Raw genomic sequence first — 25,933 nt, 5'->3', positions numbered from 1 at the left:
AGCACAACGACAGCAGCGGCGATGGATACTTTGTTAAATAAGGGATAATTGGCGAAAAATGGCGGGGACATAAAATTAGGGTCTGCAGTGACAGCCACACTGCTCTAAAGGCCTTTGAAAATCGCTTATACTTCTCTAAGAATTGTCCTGGAATGCGAGTTGTTGCTGCAAAGCTCCAATGTTAATTGCGACCTTATAGCTCTCTCAAAATACTGTTCCCTCAAAATATGTTAAAGCAGCTCTCCGATTTTAGTCCTAGATCATCACAACTACTTATTTGATTTCTTTCTATAGTACAGTGTGTAGAGATGTATTAATTTTGACATAACAAAACAAAAAAAAAAATAAGGAAAACTTGAAAACTCAATGGCAAATGCTTTTTCTTAAAATTTCAGATCTCTTACTCGATTTGTTCAAATAAATTTAAATGAAAGTTATGGAATTTTAAGAAAAAGCAAATGCTTAGTTTTTATGCATACGACCCAATGTTGACTCCATCATAAGCAAGTACTGTGCTTTTAATGATAACCACCGTCTTAGGTGTAAAAAGTTAAGCTCATTGCTAAGTTTGCATTTATTCGAGTTTAATACAGAAACAAATGTATAATCATCACTCCTTTTGTACATACATACATATATCCTTATATTATTACTAAAAATGCTAATGATGTGTATTCGCTTTGAGGCCTCAAACAGGCCATTGACAGAAATTTACAATTTTTTTTTTTATTCTTTCGTAGCTTAAATTTAGCCTTAAACATTATAAGAGATTTCCACACGTCATACAAACAGTTTGCTTTACCTTTTCCATCAGAAAATATATTTTGTTTTGCCTCGCTTAACAGCTACAGAATTACACCACAATTACTTATTTATTATTACATTTCTACGAAGTAAGTACTTAACTACAGTTACTGAGTGAAATGATAATTTCTTACAGCATAACTCTTCACGCCCAGCTGTAAGTTGTCATTAGTCACTAGTCATTTGTCACTTACATACATACATACGTTTATTTAAGTAGTAAATTCGCCAGGTTTTGCTTTGCTCATAATATTTTTTTCTTTACATAAAAATGCTACGGTTTCTCTGCCATTCAAGCGGTGTTTTATAATTTTTTTTTTTTTATGATTTATGCACATCTTTTGTGTAGCTTACCATTTTTTCGAGATTTTTTGCAAAATCGTTGGTTTTGTTTTGCAAAATATTTCTATCTTTTTTTTTTTGCAAATTTTAGTAATGCATTGCATTGTTGGGCTTGAAGCCTAAATTCTTCCGTTGCAGGAATAGATGTATCTCGCGGAAATTTGGTCGACTCGATTCGTTTCGCTGCCAGCATTCGCACATTAAATCATAGATTTCACGCGGGCAATTCAGCGGCATCGGCAGCAGCTCCTATGAGAATGAAGAGATACAAATTATTTACTTCCATAAGTGGGCTTTTGATGGCTGAGTGACATTTTAAGTTTTGTATAATGCTATGAAATATTTTATTGCATATGAAAGCTTTATATATTAGGCAAAGTTTTTGGATAGTTGAAAACGTGGACATACTTTTTTTGGTAATTAAAAACTAGACATAAATATTTGTTAATTAAAAAACTAGACATAATTTTTTGGCAACTAAAAACAAGACATATATTTAGAAATTTAAAAATTGGGCATATTTTTGTTTGCTAAAACCAGACATATTTTTTTTTACAGAGATTATTTTTACAGACATAATTAATTTTACAGACATAATTATTTTTAGAACATTAAAAGCTAGACATAAATATTTGGTTATTTAAAAATTGAGAATTAAAAAACCAAATATAATTTTTTGATAGCTAACAACCTGGAGATAAATTTTTAGAGCAATAAAAAGTTTGAAAAAAATGTTTGGTCATTTGAAAACTAGACCTATGTATATTTGTGGCCATTTAAAGGCTGGACATAGCTTTTTGATAATTACAAAACTAGACATAAATTTTTAGAGCTTTGTAATAAAAAAACCCATACATATAGTTTAGGTAATCTAAGAATTGATTATAAATTTTAACCCATTTGAAATTTGAACATGAATTTGTAGTTGTTTAAAAATTGGACAAAAAATTTTAATAATTTAAAAACTGGATATTCTATATTTAGTACTAACTGGTAAACGAAACTTAAATTTTTGGTAGTTTAAAAAGGGGACATAAATTTTTGACTATTTAAAAATTCGACTTAATGCTTTAATAACTAAAGAATTGGAAATAATTTCTCGGTAATTAAAAAATGGACATATATTTTTCGTAACTTAAAATTGGCCATAAATTTAAAAATTAAAAATAAATTTTTAGTCTCTAAATATTAAAAAAATTTAAGTCTCTTAAAAATTGAAAATAAATTTTTAGTCTTTTAAAAGTTGAAAATAAGTGTGGCCATTTAAACTTGAACACTAATTTTTGGCCATGTAAAAGGTGGACAGAAATCATTAGGAATTGAAAAAATAAAACTGACGTTGACAATTGTACATAATCTTTTGAAAGATGTATAAAAAATATAGAAGACACATATGTCCACTTTTACTGTTAAGTTTTTTATGCACACTTTTTACAATTCAATAGTAGTACGCCTATTTTTTTGTCTATATTTTATAAGCACTTATAAAATGTATGTAGGTAGACGATTCTACCCATCTTTTTAGTGTCCACTTTATATAACCAGCTTTTATATGCCCAACTTTTTCCAGTTTCTAAGTGACCACGAATTTTCGTTCGGTGTTTTTTTTTGGTGCACTTCTCAACTGACCAAAATAAGAATAAAAATATGTGTCCAATTTGTAAATGACAGAAATTTTTGGTCCATTTTTTTATCTTCCAAAAATTTATGTCTAGTTTTTCATTGACCATAAGTTTATGTTCAGCTTTTACCAAACTTTCATGTCTAGATTCTATGCTAACATAAAGTGATGCCCAGTTTTTAAACGACCAAAAGTTTATGAATAATTTTCAAAATGTCATAAGTTTATGTAAAATTTTTATGTGACCAAAAATTTATGTGCAGATTTAATGTTACCAAAAATTGGTGTCCAGCTTTTATAATGGACAAATTTATCCCCACTTTTTTGTTGACCAAAAGTTTATCTTGAGCTTTTACCAAAATTTCATGTCTAGATTTCACGTTACCCAAAAGTACTTCCCAGTTTTTGAGCGACCAGATGTTGATGAAAAGTTTTCAAATAAACATAAATTTATGTCCAATTTTAAACTGAAAAAAATGTATGTGCAGTTTTAATGTTACCAAAAATTCATGTCCAGCTTTTATAATGACCAAAATATGATGTCCAGATTAAACGCTAAAAAATTTTTATCCAGATATTAAATGACAACAAAGTTTTGTGAAGCTTTTAAATGACCAAAAATATACATACTATGTTCAGTTTTTATTGACCAAAATTTATGTCCAGTTTTTTGGTGACCAGAAGTTTATGTTTAGCTTTTAACAAAATTTCAAATATGTACATACTATGTCCAGTATTTAAATGGCCAAAATTTTCGTCCAGTTACTTTCAAGCGTTCAAATATTTATGTACGCAGAAATTTAGTACATAATTTTCCTATGTCTAATACTCACATGCAACTTATCATCTGCATAAATATGTCCGATATTCTCGATGACCTTCTCATCTGTCAAATGTTCGTAGGGTTGTTCGCGCGCAAAAGTTAATATCTCCCACAGCGTTACGGCAAAAGACCAAACATCCGATTTTGATGTGAATTTACCCTAAGGAAAATAGAAAATAGTAATTAAATTTTCATAGTCGCAGTATTTGCACAGCATTATTATACGTATAGTATATTCATACATACATAAATAGAATTTAATATAGTTTTTCAGTAGATTTTCTAGAAAAAATTGTATTCGTTTCAATAAATTCAGTTGCAATTATTAACCTAGTTATCTCACATTTTCATAATTTAATAAAGTTTTGATTATGTTTTGCTTAAATCTGTGTCTCCAGTAAATTATATCAGAGATAATACATAATTGGCTGTTTCACTTGCAACTCAGACATTTGCAATTTCACTTAAATGCACGAATGCACAAATTTTTGCACAGATGCGATTTTAACTGAATTCGCCTGCAGTTAAATCTGTATCTTGTTATCCGTAGTATTTTGTTGTTTTTGCAAATGCGCTGTTTGTAGAAGTCATCTGAAATGATTGACAGGCGAATTTTGTGTAAATTAATATTACCAAAAATAAGATTATTTTGACATTACTTAAGCAGCTTTTATAAGTGAGCACATTTTTCATATAAGTACATAGTATTGTGAATTTCAATTTCTGACTGAGCCGAGAGCGTGGTATCAATCAACGAAAGTTAGTTCTTATACTGGTGCTGGCATAGAATGTTAGATACAAATTTCAAAATTAAAACAAAAGATAGTTTTGGGGTCGGTACCTGGGCTTGAAAATTATTATTTTTTCTACATCCTAAAAATTAGACAATATGTTTAATTCAGAGACTGAAAATAAAAGTTATATAAAAATTTTTGATATCAAAAAGGCATAGTGAAAAAATTATGTTATAGCTTTTTCAAAGCTACCGTTAGACTCGTCTCTCATTGTAGATTTTGATTCCTCCATGACTTTTAAAAATATGACTTTTATCATTATGATCAAATAATAAGGATTATTTTTTTAAGGCACAAATAAAAGTTAAAATTTGCCTTTTATTTTTTTGAGCAGAAAATAATCGGTAATTGTCGACTTTTATTTTTTCAGGCAAAAATAAAAGTCAAAGTTAAAAGTCAAGTATTCCAGAGCTGTGTATATTCGAATGTGATAGTTTTGAAGCTCCTACATGGACTTTAATAACCCCTATACCCAAATACCAAAATACCAGGGTTAGTTCAAGTCTATATACATATGTATGTATACATACAATACATGAAGGGAGTTTTCGTTAACGGCATCAGATCTGCACCGATTATTCGATTTTCAAAACTGAGGCGCCAAATTAAAGGGCTTAGATGTATATACCACAAGGCATGACTTTTTTGAATAGGGTTGCCACCTTTGTTTGAATTATAAAATCTGCACCGTTCGTTGTATTAAAACAGGAGAGGTGCCAAATGAAAGGGCTAGGCCTGTAGATGTGCAAGAAGGTTTCAGTTTTTTGAATAGGGTTGCCACCTGCTTCTAAAATAGAAGACTTACACCGTTCGTTGTATTAAAACAGACGAGGTGGCAAACAGAAGGGCCTGTAGATGTGCAAGAAGATCTCAGTTTTTTAAATAGGGTTGCCACCTGCTGGTATATACATTTGGTGGAAAAGCCCTTTAATTTGGCGCCTCAGTTTTGAAAATCGAATAATCAGTGCAGATCTGATGCCGTTAATAAAAACTCCCTTCATGTATTGTGTGTATACATACATATGTATATAGATTTGAACTAACCCTGGTATTTGGGTATAGGGGTTATTAAAGTCCATGTAGGAGCTTCAAAACTATCACACTCGAATATACACAGCTCTGGAATACTTGATTTTTAACTTTGACTTTTAGTTTTGCCTGAAAAAATAAAAATAAAAGTCAACAATTACCGATTATTTTCTGCCCAAAAAAATAAAAGGCATATTTAAACTTTTATTTTTGCCTTAAAAAAATAAAAAGCAGAAATAATCGTTACAATTTGCTCAAAATGATAAAACTCAAAAAATAACTTAAATTTTTTTACTTTTATTATAAAATGCATAACCGGTACGGTCTCTGGTCTAATTTGACCAGCTATAACTTAGTGAGTTTATCAATTTATATAAATAAGTTTCAAAATTTATCAGTTTTCAAGGCAAAAAAATTTTCGATTTAAAAAAATTTGATAAAGTTTGAGGACATAAAGTAGTAGTTTTTCTGGTAACGCTTTTGATCTTAATGGCTTATATTTTCAAAAGTCTCGAAACATTCAACAAAGTAATTGATTAGATACAAAAAATCTCTTCTAACAATGTTTTAAGTTTTTTCTCTGAGAAACAACAAAATGTTAGTACTCTTTCGAGTACTTTTGAGGCTTGTCAGGAATTTCTCGCGACCGTTTGAGAAATTTCGGATTTGTAGAGACTTTTATAGATTATTTGGGCCTTCGATATTTATTTTTCGAGATCTTGTGAACATTTTTTCAGTTTTTCGTGGCCTTCATGGATTTTTTTTAGGCTTTTTGTTTTATTTTTCGGGACCTTTTGAAACTTTTCGGATTATTCTCAGATTTTTGGGGGATATTTTGCGGCTAATTGGTACTTTATCATGGTTTTTACCGCGAACTTTTGGCTCTTTTTTTGCGAATTTCTTGGGACTTTTGATTTTTTGATTTTTCGGGGTTTTTCGAAAGTTTTCAAGAGTTTATAGCGACTTTTCTGGATTAATCGGGATCTCTTGGGATGTTTTGTGCGACTGTTTGTGAGACGTTTTGTATACTAAAGAACTTTATTGTAGTTTTTCTGACCTTTTATGAATTTCTTCGGGACCTAGTTTTTTGCTGGTTTTTTTTCTGATTTTTTCGAGATTTCTCAAGATCTTCTCATGAACTTTTAAGCGCTACCGGAAATTTTTAAGATTTTTGGGACATTTATGGACTTTTTCGAGACTTTACTTTGCGGGATCTTTTGAAAATGTTTAGGATTTTTGGGGCTCTTTCGAATTTTTGCGAAATCTTTTATGGCTTATCAGCACTTTCATGCTTATTCATGCAATTTTGGTTTGGAGGTCTTTTCGAGACTTCGTGATTTATTTTTAAATAAAATTTAGAATATTTTTTTGGGATTTTGCCGAATTTTTTTTCGTAGTATCTTCTGCGACTTATGGGCAATTTCTGATAACCGTTCCGAGTTAAACGGGAGTTTTTGGCATTTTTCGGCAATTTCTGAATTTTTATGGTTTGGGTGGTTTTCCTTGATGTTTCGGGCTTATTCCGGATTTTTTCGGGAGCTCCTGTTTTATTTTTCGGAATGTTTCTTAAACATATTTCGGCACTTTTTGTGATTTTTGAAGATTTTTGCGTTATCTTTTGTGGCTTATCGGGACAGAGCGAGTAGAACTTATTTCGGGGCTTTTTGTGAATTTTCCAAATTTCCTCGAGACTTCGTGTTTCATAAATTTTTCGGGTTTTAGCGAGACTTTCTTTGAAACGTTGTAGATTTATCAAGAACTTTTGAAATTTTTTCGGCACTCTTCTGAATTTTGTTCGGTACTTCATGCTTTATTTTTTGTATTTTTGTGGAATCATTTGGGTCTTTTTGGAACCTTTAGATTCTGTCGGATTTTTTCGGGACTTTGTGGGATTATTTTTCGGATATTTTCATGACTTTCCGGCACTTTTCAGGAACCTCAAAAGTACATGTAAATATAAACTATCTTTTTTCTGAATGCCTGAAAAAGTATCAAGCAAAAATTAGTAAATTCTATATTAAAAAATTTGAACTAAACTCGACTTCGAAGGCTCAGATTATAAAATAATTTTCATCTAAAATTAATAATTAATTACAACATAACTTTAACTCAAATATTTACATGCAGCTTAAAGCTCCAGCATTTGCCGAAATTAAACTGTTTTTGTGAGGTGCCCAAAATACAAAGTATCCTCGTAGCTATTAAGCATTCATTTCATTGCCTTCTTGCTGCTTTTTGTTGCAATTGCGCCGTTATTTAAATTTCTCATTTTGGCTAAAATCCACAAACATTTCATTGCCGTTTTTGTGTTTTTGGGCAACTTAATCCGACCGACGCTTTTGGCCATACTCGTTCGCATACAATTCAAGCGATTTAGACGAGTCATTCATTCATTCACTCGCTCATTCACGCAGTCATTGCTTTCTATTCATTTCAGTCATTGCTCCCTCACTTATTTGGCTTGTTTTTATGTACTTTGTATGTATGTATGTATTTCAGTTTGCGCCACACAATCAGTTTTCTATTCAAAAAGGAGATATGAGTGTTTGCTGCCAGCCGCAGCAGGCACTAACTATTCTACTCCTTTCATAATGCAAGTGATGCACTATAGCGCGGAACAAACTGAAAAAAGTAGGAAGAGAAAAAATACGACAGCAGAAGCGGAAGATGTTAATATTACAAAAAAAAAAAAAACATTGAAGCGAATGAGCGAAAAGTGCCTCTAAACCGCACTTTTACGGCCAATTTGTACATTTCACAGAAAGTTACTATCAAAAAAGTATGCGGCGCAGACAGACAATCGCGCACACACACATATTCACTGCTGGAGTACCCAAATTAAATGCCAACTGAATTGACTGGAAAAAGTACTTAAAAGCGCTTACTAAACTAACTGAAAATTCGTGCTTCAAAATATGAAAAAAAAAATCAAAATGCTACTATTCAGACAACAAAAATGGTTGGAGAAAAAAAAATTAAAAATAAAAAGTAAAATAAGAAATGCCCGAAAATTTCACTGCTATACATAAAATAGTAAAAAAAAAAATACACACACACACACACACACAAAAGAAGGGAAAGAGAAAATTGTCGGAGCGCAATGGTGAAAATTTTCTAAATCCCATCCGTACGATTTCGTGTGGAAAATACGCGCTAAATGAAAATTTATACGCCTGGCGCACGGATTAGGCGAAAATGTGAAAATACGAGCGCGCAAGTTCTGGTGCGCCACTATGTACTCGAAAATAAGACTCATCTACGCCCTCTCCCCCACGTGTACTTACGTACATACATTTATGGCTGTAAATTTACGCTAAAGTAATTCTCACTTAGCGCGGGTGGCTTAAAAAAGTCCTCCTCAGTTGATTTCGTTTCATTTCATTTCATCTCAGCTCAGCTCAGCTCAGCTCAGCTCAGCGCTGCTTTGCACTGCTAGTTATTTGCACTTTTTATTATTTGCACTCATCTGCCTTTGGGCAAAATATAGTTTGTGTATAAGTGCATCTTTACAGAAAAATACGTTTATCTGTCATTTCGTTTGCTTTAGCATCTTTTTTTTTGGTATTGCGTGTAAGTTCAGCGCCCGTGTAATATTCATGGTAGTGCGCTTGAAATTAAAATTGGCGAAAAGGGTTAAGGCTTTAAGTGGTGTAGCCTGGGAGGCGGCTGCATTGTAGTAGAAATTGTAAGAAGGCAAGTAAGGATGGACATTTTTTTTGTTTTGTCAATGGAAGTGAAAAGGTTTTGAAAGTCAGCAGCAATGCATCTATGGCTGGTGTTGGGCAGACATTTCTCATTCGCTGGTTTTGAAAGAGGTACCAATAGATTAAAGGTTGCCCAAAGATTTAAATTTCGCAACATTGTAGAAGCTATATGAAGGCATACTCGTACGTATCCATGACATCTTTAAGCACACAATTCATTGCTAATGTGACCACTCTAAAGGCCTATTCGAGTTGTATAACCACAATCTGGACGAGTTATTTGACCAGCGCCATCTGTCACTACTTCGACTTGATTGTAGTGGCTTAACAAATGAAAAAGTTGAAAAAGCAACAACAGTTTACGTGGCGAACTTAGCTCAGTAAGTAGACTGCTGGCTATGGCGGCTGGGGTCGTTGGATCGAATCCCAGTTGAAGAAGTCTGATGAGGAGATGTGGTGATCTCCGAAATCGCTATAACTTCTACCAAAAAATGTAAATTGTGTTTAAAAAAAAAAAAAAAAAAATTCATTAAAAACGGCCTCAAGCTCAATAAAATTGTTGAATATAAAAGTTTTAAGGCCATAAATAACAAAAATAAAATAAGTGAAGAAGTAAATTAATCTATTGCGCCTTACATTGCGATACTTTCTTCCAATTACCTGACGAATTAAGCTGAATTTCACTTTTAAATACGTGGCAACCCTCTTAAATATAGTTCAGAAATGAAGATTTTTAAACCCATTTAGTTCGACGCCCATCTTTTAATATGTATTTCCATTAATTTGTTAAATAATTTAAGTTTAAGTTTTTTAACAGGTGGCAACACTTTTTAATATTCTAAATCTTCAATTAGAGGATTTTTTACCACTCCCTTTGTAAAGTGCATATTTAAATACATATTTCAAACAACTTTTGCCTACTTCAATTCAATTCGACTTTTCAAACAGCTGGCAACGCTGTTCAACATATTTTAAGACAAAACCTGGTTAAAACTTTTTCGACCGACACCCATATTATGATAGATATATACATTAACTAATTCCCTACATTGAAGTTGAATTTAATTTTTAAAATAGTTCCTACATGTAGTTTAGAAATTAAGTTTTTTACAAACACATTTTGATTGATATCCATATTGTAGTACATAATTTGTTTAACCCATTGCATACATTGAATTTGATTTTGTAAACAGGTGGCAACCCTCTCCAAGATATTTTCGAACCCCAACCTTTTTCACTTGATACCCATAACAAGAAAAATATTAAAATTTTCTAATTGAAATAATTTAATTTGAACTTGTTTTGAAACAGGTGGCAACCCTCTTACATATAATTGAGGAGTGAAGCCTGTTCAACACAACGACACACATAATTTAGTAACTAAATTAACATATCAAATAAGTTGAATAAAAGTGGCGACTAGCGGTTCCTTTATAACTTACCCCTCCTCAGGAAATGAATTAAAGAGATGCAACAATTGGGCCTATGGCCAGTAAATGTTTTTACGAACGGATCGACAAACCGTATGCCATGAAAGCTACAAAAGTAAAAAAAAAAATCACTTCGGTTTTACGAGCGTGAGTCGGATTTTGTATGCGTGCGTGAGCGTAGCAAATTTTTTTTCCCTGAGTGATTTAAAATTTTCTCACATGCGCATCTCTACTAGAGCTTATTGGCATCGCTGAATGTGTAAAAACTGGGTAAGAGTATTTTGACAACCTGTGCTCTACGCTTTGACCAAATGATTTAATCTTAGCTCAGAGTAAGCGATTGTTAATTGATTTTATTATGTTTATTTATTCAATGCCTGCGTACGCATTAATTTAAGCTAAATTAAAATAAAATATACATTCAACAATTTTTTTTTTTTAATATAGCTTACAGAATTTCCCATGCAATCATTTTAACTGTATTTAATTCAAAGTGGTCATTATGCTGCAAAATCGGCTCTAATTTCTTTATTTATTAAAAAAAAAAAATGTAAGAGAAAAAACAAAACATTTTTGCAACGCGAATACATTTAAATGCTGCGCTAGCAAGTTTCTTTCCCATACTAACCTCCATCGTTGACTATTATACTGAATATTCAATCCATTAGTAGCCTCATACATTTCAATTTAAAAATTAAAACTTTCACTAAAACTCACATGCCACTTTTTCATAATTCGCTTAAAAAAACTTTAATGTAACAGTTCTGCGTTCTTTTAATCCCATGAAATTTATCGATATGAAATGGTCGTAATGGAAAGTAATTAAAAATCATAATTTTTTGTTGTTTGTTCTGCTATATATTTTGTGTATATACTTACGCACATATATGTACATACATACACTCAACTGTACAAAAATACAACAATAACTTTAGCGAACTACTGTCATTGCCCTGCCGAGGCACTGGCAGTTTTCAGCGAGTATGCACATACATACATATATATGTATGTATGTACTTATGTATGTATGTTTATAGTACGATACCGTCGCATATTGACAATTTCCTTCCTACATCACAACGTTGCAGCCAATTATTTTTGTCCCAGTTTTGAAAATTATAAATTTCTTCATTAATTTTTAATTATGAACGAAATGGAAGTCTGAAACTTTTTCATGCTACGATGTCGACGCAACTTGAGGGGAGGGTGGGTAACCGTACAGCAGCACTGTGCAGATGTGAAGTGTTGATAGTGCAGCGAAAGGAGAAAGCGAAGTGTTTCGGAAAATATTTGAAGTTTTAAGCTTTTCTGTAAATGAATTTTAACCAATATTTCCTTGTCGAATATCTAAATTTGTACTTATTGTGGAGCAAGCAACGGCGTACAAGAATTTCAGATGAGAAAACAATTTTCAACACAAACACACATATATACATACATATACAGGGAGGACTATACTAAATATGATTTACCAAATCGGGGATACTCTATTCTTTGTTGGTATTACCAGAACAAGAAGTCCACTCAAGATAAAAGTTTCCAACTAAAGTTATGTATTTTTGTCCGCAAAATCTGAATCTGTGCTAAAAACATGTACAAAGGGAGCCGTTGTGTGGAAACTCTCTCGTACCCGGTTTAAAAGCCCGCTGAAGTCTTCAGAGTTTGTTTAACGCGAGAGTAGGCCTCTGAAATGGAGAAAACCACTCGCTATATAAATGCAGCCTCGATTTTGGGTTGTGCGCTGGGTTTGAGGCCCCGTCACGTAAAACAAACTTTCAATGAAAATAGCAATGTTGCCTCGGATAATGTGCTATGATTAGAGGGCATCCACTTGGCATAGGAAGGCTGCCTCATCCTGGTTGATGTTTTAGAGAAGGCTAATGCTGACATCACCGCCATCCATGATATGCAGTGGACGGGACTAAATAGAAAGAACATATCAAATTGCAACGCCTACTACAGCTGCCATGTAAAGAGGCGTAAGTTCGGTGCACGATTTAACTATGAAGGCAAAGGCACAGTCGCGGAGTACCGTCGTTTACCCCAGTGGGCGCGCAAGGTTCTTGAACATCTCGCAACATCCTCGAGATAAGAGAAGGGAGAGGCCTACAAATTTCTTTTCTATGAGCGTTTAAAGTGCTCTTATGAACGCTGCCCTAGTTACGATACCAAAATCGTGCTGCGCAAAGAAGCGATCTTAGCCTCCACGACGAAACTTCTGATAAAGCGCTGAAGCTGATCGCCTCCACCGAGCCCGCATAAGAATGAATAATGTCAAGACACGATAAGGCGCTTCTTGGGGTGTCGAGAGAAAGATAATCCGGGACACTTACGCAATTTACGTGTTGGCGATGGTAAATACCGCAGACGATGAAACAATGAGCTGTATGAGATTTACAACGCCATGGACATAGTGCAGCGGATTAGAATTCAGCGGCTCCGCTGGTTTAGTCAAGTCGTACAAATTGATGCGAATGCTTTATCCCAGATATACAACAACACACCTGTTGGTGAGTTGGTGGCAGCAGATGAAGAGGAAGGCCTCCTCTATGATGCAAAGCTGAGGTGGAAAAAGGACTTCACTTGGCATTCCAATTGGCGACAATTGGTACGAAATAGAAACGAATGGTGTGCTTTGCAAATGATATTTCTGATAGATATAAACCGGAGTCCATCCTGAACCCGTCTGTGAGGCCATTTCTTCGGCCACTTAGTGTCTTCTGCACTATCTTTAATATGGGAATTGTATCCGGCAACCAAGTACCAGCGGAGTTTCTTAAAAAACCCGCTCCACCAGCTCTGAGCACCTTGTGCCTCTTAATTTCACAAGTTACACACCATTCAGTTAGTTCTTTCTTGAGAAATTGTGAATGATTAGATTCAGCGATAATGTACACTTACTTTGCTTTGAAACAGTTGTAGTTAACCAGAATCAAATTCCATATTGGTTTTGCAATAACCACCTTTGTTTGTCATGTCTTCTTTAACCTATTTTCAGGTCTAGCTGTACTCTCTTGTTTCCCACATTTCAATTTCTCTAAATATTTTTACTTCATCTGTATTCGATTCTAAACTTGCCAAGCCTAGTAATATTGCAAAGTGTTGTCAGCGATACCCCCTATCAGCAGACCGTGAGAAATGCGCATTAGATGAGTAGAAATAAAGGAGCATAGGTAGAGTAGACTTGTGAGCCAGCGGTGGTGTTAGGTTTTTGCAGAGCTCTCCATGCCCTGCCACCTGCCACGGCGGTAGGTGCATCGCCAGTAAGTGCGAGGATGGGAGCATCAGAAATTTGTTATGTAAATGCTATCCCAGCGACATGGGAAGCTAAATAAATCGTGATTGTTCTTAGTTTGACGGTTAAAGAGGTCTAGAATTTGATTATTTGCGTAATGTGATACTGTCAAGTTCACCAACTGGCCAACTGATTAAGGTGTGTCTTGTCGTCGAGTGTGAAGTGGGCTTTTGTGGTTCCTTAGAAACTCTTTTGGCACCCCATTTTTATTCTCATCAATATGGGCTAGCATGTTGGTTCTTGAAGGAGAAAATCACTCTTCTATCTAAAGTACTCATGACTAAAACGTAAACTACGGAAGAAGATTTTTACAGCTTTCTGTGGTGTAAAAGCTCTCTCTGATCATCGCTGATTGTAGATTTAAAAAGTGTTGCACGCATACCTCGGGGGTGGCCAACTTGTAACAAATGCACCATGAGTGCAAAAAGCGGGTTTAAAAAACTTGTATAAGAAGGGCTCACACAAAAGCTTGGGAATTACCTACATTTAGCAAATGTAGCATGCGGAGAAAAGAGCTGCTTAAAAAGCTTTTTTAAGGTTTCATGTAGTTAAGAGGCCTTTACATGTGTATATATGGTTGTCACGACCAACACATAATCCTTGGTAGAAGCTTTTAACGGCTTTTTATAGATATTTTAAAGGTGCAATCCCGTATTCCTCGGACTCGGACTAGTAAAACAGTCAAAAAATAAAAATTCGCTCAGAGCGAGAGAGTAACATCGAAAAGTACGGGATCGCTTTCTAGTAAAAAATGGTAACTTCTGTCAACTTCAACATAACCTCCAAATTTTGGTTGTAAATTTTTGCTTATTTTGTATGTAAACACACTCAGCTCACACATGTAAATAACCAAAAATACTTTCAAATTCATTAGAATCCACTTAAACAAGTAATTAAATACTTTTCAACATGAATTAGGAGAGTGCACTTTTCTGTTGTTTACAATTTGGTTGCCAAACACACTACTGCTGATCGTTTGACACATTTACCAGAATTTATCAGCAAAAAATTCTCGGACCAAAACTGCCCAGCAAAAAACACGATTACCACAGAAGCGAAAGTGGAAACGAGCTAGGCGATGGGAATCGCTTACCCTTTCGCTTCAGGAAGGCCTTATTTTAACATGGGCATGTCATTGGCGGTAAGCCCTTACCCGCAGCATTACCTTCAAACGAAGGGAGAACGCATGGATAAACAGAATCCAGAGAAGCGAACAAAGAATGCCTTACAGAGAAACTAATGTAGAATGCCCAGATGAGTACATACTTATTTACATATATTAAATCAGAAAATGTGTTAAAAGATTAAAATTTGTATAAATCAGTTTTTATACATACATATGTATGTATTTGGGTATTTAGATTTTACTTAAAAATCGGTATGTACATACATGCATATTTAATTAAGCTTAAAATTGTACTTCCTCACTCATGTACTTCACTTCATTGACTGACTTCAACTTCGCTGCAAATTGAACAAAGCAAAACATGATTTTTATGCGAGACAAATTTCCACAGAAACTAACGGTAGAAAAAGATTTTTTGGATATTCATTCTATTTTTCAGCTGGCTACGATGTAGCATTCTACTTTGCATTCCCTGAAATGAAGCAAAGAAGCGAAATAAAAAAAAAATATTGTAGGACATTCTACTTTGCATGCCCTGAAATGAAGCAAACAAGCGAAAAAAAATAAAATGTTGTAGGACATTCTACTTTGCATTCCCTGAAATGAAGCAAAGAAGCGAATTCAGAAAGAAATATTATAGGACATTCTACTTTGCATTCCCCAAAATGAAACAAAGAAGCGAAATAAATAAAATATTGTATGACATTCTACTTTGCATTACCTACAATGCCTAAAAGAAGTGAAAAAATTCGAAGGCATTACAACGCTATGCCTTCTAGAACACGTTACCACTAAAAGCGATTACCGATTTTTTGCTGGGTGGTAACTTCTGACAGAGAGAGAACCGTATTTACTCTCTTTTTTGTCCTCTCAATAGTCAGAGAACCGAGTACGGGATCGATTTCCAGTAAATTCTGACTGATTCTGACTATTTCTGACTAGTCCGGACTCGTACGGGATCGCAACTTAAGTATACGCTCACAGAGTAAAAGCTCTCTCTGGTCGTAACTGGTCCAGCACGGTGATGAGTAGCACCTTACTGGTTTAACGTATTAACTTTATTTGGTCGGTAAGAAACGACTAAAATACCTATAGCCTGAGTGTAGAGCTTTTTAAAGCTTTCTGTAGGTTTTTGTGGGCGCAGAGTGAAAGATCTCTCTGGTCGTCGCTGGCTTAAACTAGTTCATCGAAAATCTTTAGAAAGCTTAACAAGTTTTTTTTCCTAACCTTTTTTTGGCTTTGACCAGTTAGCGCTGGTTTTAACCAGCTCATAGGTAGGAAGCTTTTTTTCTTGGACATCTTCTCTGGCTTTGACTGGTTGCTGCTTACTTTTTCCAGTTTTCCGCATGTAATCTTATAATATATTTATTACGTTTTTTGTATAAAAGTTTAAAAATCAATTTAAAACAATCTATTTTTGCATACACACATACATACACATATATGTACATAAATATCTATTTGAACTCACCAGCAGCACACTTTCCCATGCCATCCATCGTATGGGCATCGGTTGCGTTTGACGTCCGGAAGTACCCTCCAGCTGACAGTAGTCGGCCGCGTAAGCGATGCGATTTATCACAGTGCCAATGGAGCAGACTTTTATCGTCAATTCCGGGCCAATAATGCAACTTCTGTAAATAAATACAAACAAAAGGGAAACAAATTGTAAATGAATGCATCGCACATTGCGCCACTCAAAACCGCACTCGAAATTGAAAATTCAATTAAAAATGACGAAGAGCATTTCAAAAAAGAAAAGGATGTAAATGGAAGAAGAAAAAAAAAATCAAAAATAAAAGAATTATCAAAATCAAAAAATTAAATAAACAGTTAAACAACAAATATCAAACAGCGCAGCATAACAAACAAACACACGCGTACGCTGACTGGTGGTTGTTGCTGCTGTCCCCACTGACATTTCGTTGCCTCAAGGCAATAAGCGTTTTTAACCCTCACATGGCTGGTGCGTCAGCTGCTGCCAACTGCCATCCCACCGCTTTTGGGAGTGTGGCCGGTTTATCCCCGCCGGTGATGTTGGTATTAGCACATCAAAGCTAGTGACGTGGCAGCCATGCTTTCGTGACGCGCCCCCCACCCCCCTACGACGATGGCGCGTCAAAAGTTGACAGACGTGGCGGTGAGGTGAAGAAATAAGAAAACAACGACTTCGAGCAATCAACGCAAAACATTTCAACGAATACTTATTTATTCACATTGAACTCGATTTCATTGCTCACAGAGTGCGTTTGAACATGCACAGCCATCAAGTGGTCAACGGAGTCGTTTCCACTGGGGAATATATGTATGTATGTATGAACTTTACCCATTCTACAGGCAAACAAAAAAATATATATCCTTTCTATATACATACTTATCTACTTATTAACCCTCTGGCAAACAGTAGCAAACCAAAAATGAAAGCATTAAATCCTCCATGCAATCAACAACTGGCACTGGCAAATCAAACCAGTGAAGAGTAAATAAATGTGGGCAGTGGCGGTGGGCAGAGGTGTGGGGGGTTGTTCATTTTGTGGGTTTAGGTTGATATGTGCCAGAAGAGTGGAAAAGTGTTGAGAATGTGGCTAGATGAGTGGTTTGCCGAACAGAACTGGCGTTTTAAGTTTGGTTTTTCTTGGAAATGTTGAGAATTTTTAATGGACTTTTAAAGTGTTTTCGCGACTCGATAATTGACATGTGAGACTTCGAAGAATCGCTAGTTAGAAATAATTCAAATGAAAATATATGTATGTACATATCATTGCCGCCGCCATAAATGCTAGTGAACCCAAATTTGCGGTGAAAATAACTTTTTTGGTTCTGACGGAAAGGTGAAAAATATTCTTCATGTTGGTCAAAGCATATATTTTTCTTAATATTTACATAAAATCGGTAAAAATTATTGAAAATAAAACTTGACAACTCCAAAAACATTTATTTTTTCAATTCAAATTTGCTTACTCCATAATTATATGAGTTAGTACAAAGGATCTCATTCCACACGAATTTTCGATTGAATTTGACACACACGTTCTTCGGATTTTGACAAGCAGATTTCCCAGACTATTGATTGAGAAATCTCAGCGCAAAATTTCCATCGCTAAAAACTCTAAAACAATAATGCTTGTGCCTAAAAATATACAACACTGCCAGGGAAACATAACATAAACATTTTACTTACGATTTTATATTAAATCCTCTCCGCTTTCGCTTTGCATATTTTTAGGCCCAGACGTTATTAATTTAGAGATTTTTAATGACGAAAATTTAGCGTAGCGATTGCTAGAATCCTATTACTGAACGCGGTCAAGGCTTTGGAGGTCTTTGGACAATGTCAGACTTCCGCAAAAGTTTCCAACCTATGCACCATACTTCAGAAGAAACTTGAATAGTGACTTCCATAAGGGAAGAAGGAACAAGGCCATCCAGTCTTCTAGAGAAGAGCGCAACACTAGGTTTGGTTGGTTTAGCGGACACCCTTTTCTCACAACACCAAGTATACATATGTTAATAATATTCAGAGTTATTTGCGCTTTCCTGCATACAGCTGACAGAGAAGAGCCTGTCATATGCGACCTAGGCGCAGGGAATCAATATAATATAATTGTATTTCTCTTTTTGCAGGTCATAATTAAATTCTCGCCAATTTATAATGGCAATTTGTAGAATTTCAAGGAAACTTCTGTTCCAACGGACCACACGAAGGTGGTTTAATGAGCTAAAGGTATCCTCTCAGTCAGCCTCAATCGAATTAATCGAGTTAAATCTGAACGTATTCTCACGAAAGCCTTCAATTGCGGGAGATATGGCGTCAAAAAGAAAACGGTCGATGACTCTCAAACAACTCTGTATTGACAGATCATCATCAAATTAGTCTTTATCGAAGCCGCCGAAGAACAATACATCATCCAAAAACCTTCTCCGCAGCCGGCATTGATAGGCTGGTCGTATCTATTGGGTACGCGGCCACAATGTAATAGGAATACTAGCTTCTTGTTACGGCCTTCAATGGAGGACTGCATAGTTGTTACAGGATTGCTTACGGGGTATAGCCTGGGTACCACTAGCTTGGACAGGTGCAAGAAACCCTAGGGAAACCCCAGCGCATCTCCATTGCCGACGCCCCGCACTGTCCATAAAACGACTGGTAAATTCTTGGGAGCCTATCACTTCGGGAAGTGGGAAGATATCTCAAAAGTAAAGCTGACCTACTGGTCTATGTGTCGCTCAACGCCGGCCAGACGAATCTAATCTGACCACTGCGGAACTCGTTTATGACGCACCGAGACTGATCTCTCTGGCTCAGTTCATATTTTTAAGGTTTTTTTTTTTTTTTAATTTAAGAGGAAGTTCATTTCAAATGCAAGTAGCATAAATATACGTTTCATATCTACAAGTGTGTTGAGTGAAAAATTTCCGTACATTTGGATATCTTTCATTTCATTTGACAAGCATTGACATCGACGGCGACACGTGCCATTTTTAGTATTTCATTCATATAAACTTTCATATGTGTATTTACTCACATGCTGCATAATCACAATCTCGTATGTAAGTACATATGTGAACCTAAACGGATTTGTATGAGTACTTGCGTATCTGCCACCACATTTTCACTTTCTTCGAAATGCTTCAGTGACGTCTGCTTTATGCTTTTTGGCAGCACAATTTATACACTTCACAAATCCTTTTACAAAAACCATTACAACAATTTCAAGCATTTGAGTATTAACTCCCCAATTTCATTTGACATTCCCTTCTTAAATGCGGGCGAAGAATGCTTTGGCCTTACTGGAAATGGATTAATAACGGTAAAGTTATTCGAATGACAGACATCTTGCCGCATGGCATTCTGATTATTGCAATTCTTATTGATTTTTATCCGTTAAGTAGCTGTTGCTTTATTAAATGGAAGTATGAGCTGTGAAATGCAATGCTGAAGGACAATGAAGGCAATTGCTGCGATTTAAAGAGAACCCTAAAAATATGTGTCCGAACGATAATTATTTGGAAAGCTAAGTTTCACACTCATTTATTACAGCAGTGTATGAAGAAAATACTTGTATAAAAAAAAGTTGTGCGCGGATGCCACGCGTGACTGAAATGGAACTTCTTCTTCCTATTACCCGCACAGCTCACCATATTATATAAGTAATTCTCTACAAAATAATGTATAATTATTCTAACTAGTATCGCCCAGTTGTCGAAATTCGACATCTTTTTTCATACACTTTTGAATTTTACCTGTCACCAATACTAACTCCTTTATGCGAACTACTATTTTGAAGTCCACCAACATAATTTTTAGCGAATTTGCAGGAAAACTTAAAATCGAATTATGAGCGTTAATACCAGATTGATTAATGATAATTCTACCAAGTCTCCTCCAAATTTCTTCATTAGCTTTTGAAAATAGACCGAGAAAGGAATCTCGATTTTCATTTATAAAAAATATGCATATGTAATTGAATGTATAGATGTCAAACATATGCCAACTCAGACTGTAAATAAGTTTTTCGATTATATTTGTCTGAGAGCCTCTTGGAAGTTAAAAACTAAATTGTCCACATCTTTCTTTTTTTCATCAGAATCGTTAATGGTGGATACTCTATCTTGAAGATTTACAACAAAAGATAATATTTCCTTCTCTAACGGAGGTTTCACACGGGTTTTCGTCAAGACTGGGCCAGAGCCCAATATTTTTTCATCACACGATTGGGCTACCGAGTTATACGAAATTTTATGTAACTAATATGTGTTCTAAAAGTGAAACAAATCTGATCATATATATGATTTTGTTTAGGATAGCTCTCACTCCCCTTTGCCACCTATCGGAAGACAAACACACTGAATCTTCTAAAAACGTTTGCACAAAATAACAATCATTTAATGCGATTTTCAAATCTGGGAGAAAATGGATCCCAACTGAATGATTCTTGCGATTTTATATGTGTATAAATGTAGTTGAATGAAATTCCATTACCTTATAATAAGTTGTTCCAGAGATAAGCTATATGAGAATTTCAGTTTGTATGGACGGTTCCACGCCCCTTTTTCCAAGATCTACCACTTTTTGCCGTAAATACGTATTGACAACATATCTTGCAGCGTCAAATTTCAGGAGGTTAGCATAGGCTTTCCCAGAGATAAGCGATATGAGAATTTCATGTGCGTAAGTGGTTTCAGAGATAAGCGATATGAGAACTTCAGTTTGCATGGGCGGTGCCACGCCCACTTTTCCAATACCTACAATTTTTCGCCGTAAGTAGGGTATTTACAATCTATGCATCTGTGCTAAGTTTCAGTTCCCCAGCATGATTGATTTTAGAGATATAGTGGTTTTCACATTTTAGAGGAAGTTATGTCCTTTAAATCGGTGTATGTTTCATTGAAATCGAGCGAAGGGTGCCTTCAAAAAAAGGGATTGCAAAATTTTCTTGTGGCGTATTTATATATAGATTATAATCTCAACTTCAATTCCAAACCTAATCTTAATTTCAATCTTGAGCTTAATCTTAATCTGAATAATAATCTTAATCATAATCTAAATTTTAATCTTAATCTAAATCCTTATCCAAATCCTAATATCATTCATGATATGAATTAAAATTTTTATCTTATTCTTAACCTCAATTATAACCTTAATCTTAATTCCAATCTTAATCTCAGTCTTAGCCTTAATCTTGACATTAATATTAACCCTAATCTTAATCTTAATTTTAGTCTTAATCTTAATTTTAATTTTTTTTTAAATTTTAATTTTATTAATCTTAACCTTACCTCTTAATGTTAATGTTAATCTTAATCTTGATTTTAATCTTAAGATTAATTTAATTCTAAGTCTTAATCTTAATATAAATGTCAATCTTAATCTCAATGTTAATATTAGCCTTAATCTTAACCTCAACCATAATCTTATTCATGACATTACTTTTATATTAATTAATATCAATTTAAATCTTAATCTTGGTATTAACTTTAAGCTTAATCTTGAAATTTGTCAGCTACAAAAGTCTTGTCACCGATATGAAATTGGGCTATTAATCTTAATCTTCATCTTAATCTTAACCTTAATTTTAATCCTAATTCTAGTCTTAATTTTAGTTAATCCTAATTCTAATATTAATCTAAATTTAACTTTAAGCTTAATCTTAAACCTATTCTTAATTTTAGCCTTGATCTTAATTTGAACTTTAATCTTACTCTTTATCTTCACCCTAATCTTAATCTTCATCTGAGTCTTAATCATAATCTTAATTTTAATCTTAATCTTAATCTCAATTTCAATCTCAATCGCAATTTTAATCTGCATCCTCATCTTAATATTAACTTTAATCTTAATCTCAACTGTAACCTTAATCTTATTCCAAATTGGTAGAAGGGATATCTCAGTGACGAGTGTTACCACTTCTATTCCATAATATATGTGTAGACAGTTTGTTGAAAGAGAAGGAAAGCAGCAACGGTAGTGTAAAGGTTACGGAAAAATACCTAGTAACTCTTGCGAATCGAATTACTACGAAACACCGTAGTAAATCCTTGGTCAATAGCAATTTAAATGATACAACTTTAGAAAGTACTGAGCAGGCTAAATATCTTGGCCTAATCGTGGCTCGAGAAACTAAATGAGGGATCGTCTGGAGTACGTACATATCAGTTTGATAGGCGAAAATTGGGGTCTGGAGGACTATATTATTGCATGGATATACACGTTGGTAGTAAGATCAATTCTGCTCAATAGATTTGCTCGGTTGGTTGCAGTGCTTGCGTTTCTCGTGGGAAATGTATTGTCTATGGAAATCCTGTACTGCTTGGTCAAATCATCTTGGTTCTCTGCTGAATTTGCTCACTTCACTAATGGTAGCTCCGGATTGGCATGCTAGTCGTGTTGTTAGTGTTTTCCTAGTGTTTTGTACCCAATATTCGAAAGTACTGGATATTCACACAAGAAATGATGCATACTTTCTGCGTTGTCTTCTAGTTGACAACTGCTGCAATTTCTATTAAAGGTACCCTATTCTTACAACAAGTTTGCCCAGGAGCCAGTACCCTGTGATGGTTGCTAAAATCTTGAATACTTTTGTACTTGATATATTAAGCAGATACTAAATTCATCCTGATATGCATAGGCCAGAGTTCTCTAGATATCTTACGAGTCTGTATATCTGATCATCTGTTCCTAGTCAGTTCAAGGAAATTCAAAGTTATTTTTCTTGGGATTAATTTAAGAGGGCATACTGCGGTTTCATTGCCACTTCTTTTTGGTGAAGATCGATAGCGTAGAATACATGTATATGGAGTTTGCAAGTATGCCCAACCTTCGCCAAGACGGCGAAAGTGAGAGGGAGTCCCCTTTCTTGCAAGCTTTCCCGCCATCTCATTCCGAATGACTTGTGATAGAATTCAGAGCTGCCTGACCGTCTGAGAAAACATAAATATTATTGTCCGCAATTGCCACTGTCCTTATGGTCGCAAGTTCGGCTTGGAAGACGTTGTAGCGATTTGGTAGTTGGATAGACTTTTTTGCTCCATGTGGCTCTAGGCATACGCTTTCTCCGACTATGTTTTCCCGGTTGAGGGTTTCATTCATCTCTCCCTGCTATGTATATCTACTTTACACACTTTTTCGAAGGTACGGACACTAGTCCGTAATTTTCAGCCACCAAGCCCAATTCCGAAATGAGATGTGATCACAGTGATTCGCTTTCAAGCTAGATAATTTCCGCAATCTGATGCTTTCCTATAGTGCTTACGAGTCAGTTTGCTTAGCAGCACATTCATGGCTTGCGTTGATGTTGTACGTAGGGCTCTGCTGATCCAAAGTGTAGTGTGATGGTGGCTGATTAGGCCACCAGACCAGCACTCCGCGTAGCTTTCCGTACGAGCTCAAACCTATGGCCTCGGGCAATTTCATTTCAACTGGTCAATAGCCGTCAATCAATTCTATCTTGAAGACCGCGCGAAATACTATCTTAAGCGGTCTGAACTCCATAATTTAACTAGTTAATATACCACAAAATATACGCTCGTTTGAGTTAGGATTGTTTGTCTAACAGTGCTGAGTTAGTACAATGTTAAGATCGTTTATCGAGCTAAGGTAGGCTTTTGCACGGCGTTAAAGATAGCATAGATTAACGTCTATCGAGCATGACAGCAAGATGTTGTTGACGATGTCCTCTTTGTCCAGGAATGGCGCAAATCTATATTCCTAGAGAAATAGTAATTTTTCGAGATGCGTCACGATCACTTTTTACGAGGACGAGGACGTAAGAGGGTGTAGCTTTGTCACAAGCTCGTTCGCCACTGCATCCCTGATATGGAGCTCTACAAGCGGCTCCGTTATTATCAATTGAAAGGGCGACAAAGTTACAGGTCTGGGAATGAATCTAATGTTGGACAGTCTTCAGCTATCGGGTATGTGATTTAGAGTGAGAACTACTTCTAATATAGCATCGAGCCACATTGTACTACATTCCATAGATTGCTGCAGGTAAATGGATGTAATACCGTCTGAATCTGGGGTCTTGTATGGCAAAAATGTTCAACAGACCGGAGCTTTCTCCCTGGAGCGCGCCAAGTTTCCAAAGTTTGCATTTTTCAATAAAATTTTTCGCAAAATTTACTTTTATTACTTTCACTTAAATTTTTCTATCTTTGTGCTTGTAAGGCTCATTACTTTTATTTATAAGTGTATTAGTGTTACTCGTTTACATTGACATAAGTTAATATAATTTTTATTTGCTCGTTCAGTTAGTTACACATTTAAACTCATTTACTTACATATATACATACATATGTATGAATCCATACAATTGAATAAAATACTATACTTATAAGGCATTATCCTTTGCTGGCTGGCGGCAAAAGTGAAAGTCCTTGTACTTGTTTCACATTGCTCTACATTTCTCTACATTTTTCACATTTTATTATTTGATTTCAGTTTCTCGTGCATTTTTTATGAGTGTGCTTTCCTTCTTTATTCTTTCGACCCGCATTCCATGCTCGCATGTAAATACTAAATTCAAACTAATTTTGCCATTTTTACTACGCAAGAACATGGAACGATTACTTACATTTGCGCAAAATTACATTGAAACGTGCACATGCACAGACATACATACATACATATGCCAAATACATATGTGTAAGTAAAACTTGTACATTTCCATTTATGAGCGCAAAATGTAATAACGAGAGCTTAAACAAAATTCTGCGCCACTGCTGCTTTTAATTGGCGATAAGAAAGGGATTACAAGCGAGATTTGTTGAGGGATAAGTGTGAATACATAGTTACATACATATGCACATATGCACTTCTGCATGTATTTAGTTTTCTAACGCTTTAACGAATGTAAGTTTGCTGAGAGATATCGAAAAATATGCGGTTTAAATAAATCTCACATAAAAATAAAGCAAATGATACTTCGGCACTATTCCCGCTATGGAAATTAAAGCTTGATTATTTGATTACCTTTAAATCGAAATTTGATACGTAACGAGTTTTTTTAGTAAGTGACTTGGAGTGAAAAGGGGATGTGAATACGTTGAAACATGTACTAGCAGAGAAAAAGAAAGTTTAGTTGACATGTTGCTAAGGACCCACCAAAATTGTTGGGCTGTCAACATGCTGCTAAGAGCCAATACAAGTTTTTGGCTATCGACATGTTGCTGGGGACTAAAAAACTTGTTTGACTATCAACACGACGCTAGGGTCTACAAAAATTATTTGGCTATTAACATATTGCTCAGTTCGAAATTTTTTGGCTATCAATATGCTGCTAAGGGCCAATAAAATTTCAACATGTTGCTTGGGACTAAACAACCAATAAACTGGTTTGGCTAAGGTCCAATAAAAATTTTTGGCTACTAAAAAACTTGTTTGGCTATCAACATGCTGCTAAGGACAACACATTTTTTGGGCTATCAACATGTTGCTAAGGACAACACATTTTTTTGGCTATCAAC

At 35.0% G+C, this 25,933-nt stretch overlaps 1 protein-coding gene across 1 annotated transcript in view; it reads right to left on the bottom strand.

Annotated features, from left to right (window-relative positions):
• Positions 1-797: 797 nt before the first annotated feature.
• The window catches only part of LOC118735729 (discoidin domain-containing receptor 2), a 532,634-nt gene continuing 507,498 nt past the window's right edge, over positions 798-25,933 (bottom strand). The window contains exons 17-19 of the mRNA XM_036465663.1: positions 16,440-16,602; positions 3,601-3,750; positions 798-1,395 (exon numbers count right to left, since the gene is read on the bottom strand). Coding sequence (XP_036321556.1) covers positions 1,234-1,395; positions 3,601-3,750; positions 16,440-16,602 — 475 coding nt within the window. The 3' untranslated portion in view covers positions 798-1,233. The remainder of the gene's footprint in view (positions 1,396-3,600; positions 3,751-16,439; positions 16,603-25,933) is intronic.

Source organism: Rhagoletis pomonella, unplaced genomic scaffold (genome assembly GCF_013731165.1).
Source record: "Rhagoletis pomonella isolate Grant_MI unplaced genomic scaffold, Rhpom_1.0 Rhpom_scaffold_00003, whole genome shotgun sequence".
In the NCBI taxonomy this organism is placed as follows: Eukaryota; Metazoa; Arthropoda; class Insecta; order Diptera; family Tephritidae; genus Rhagoletis; species Rhagoletis pomonella.
The sequence above is the reverse complement of the archived record's forward strand: the minus strand, read 5'-3'. Positions and strand labels throughout refer to the sequence as shown.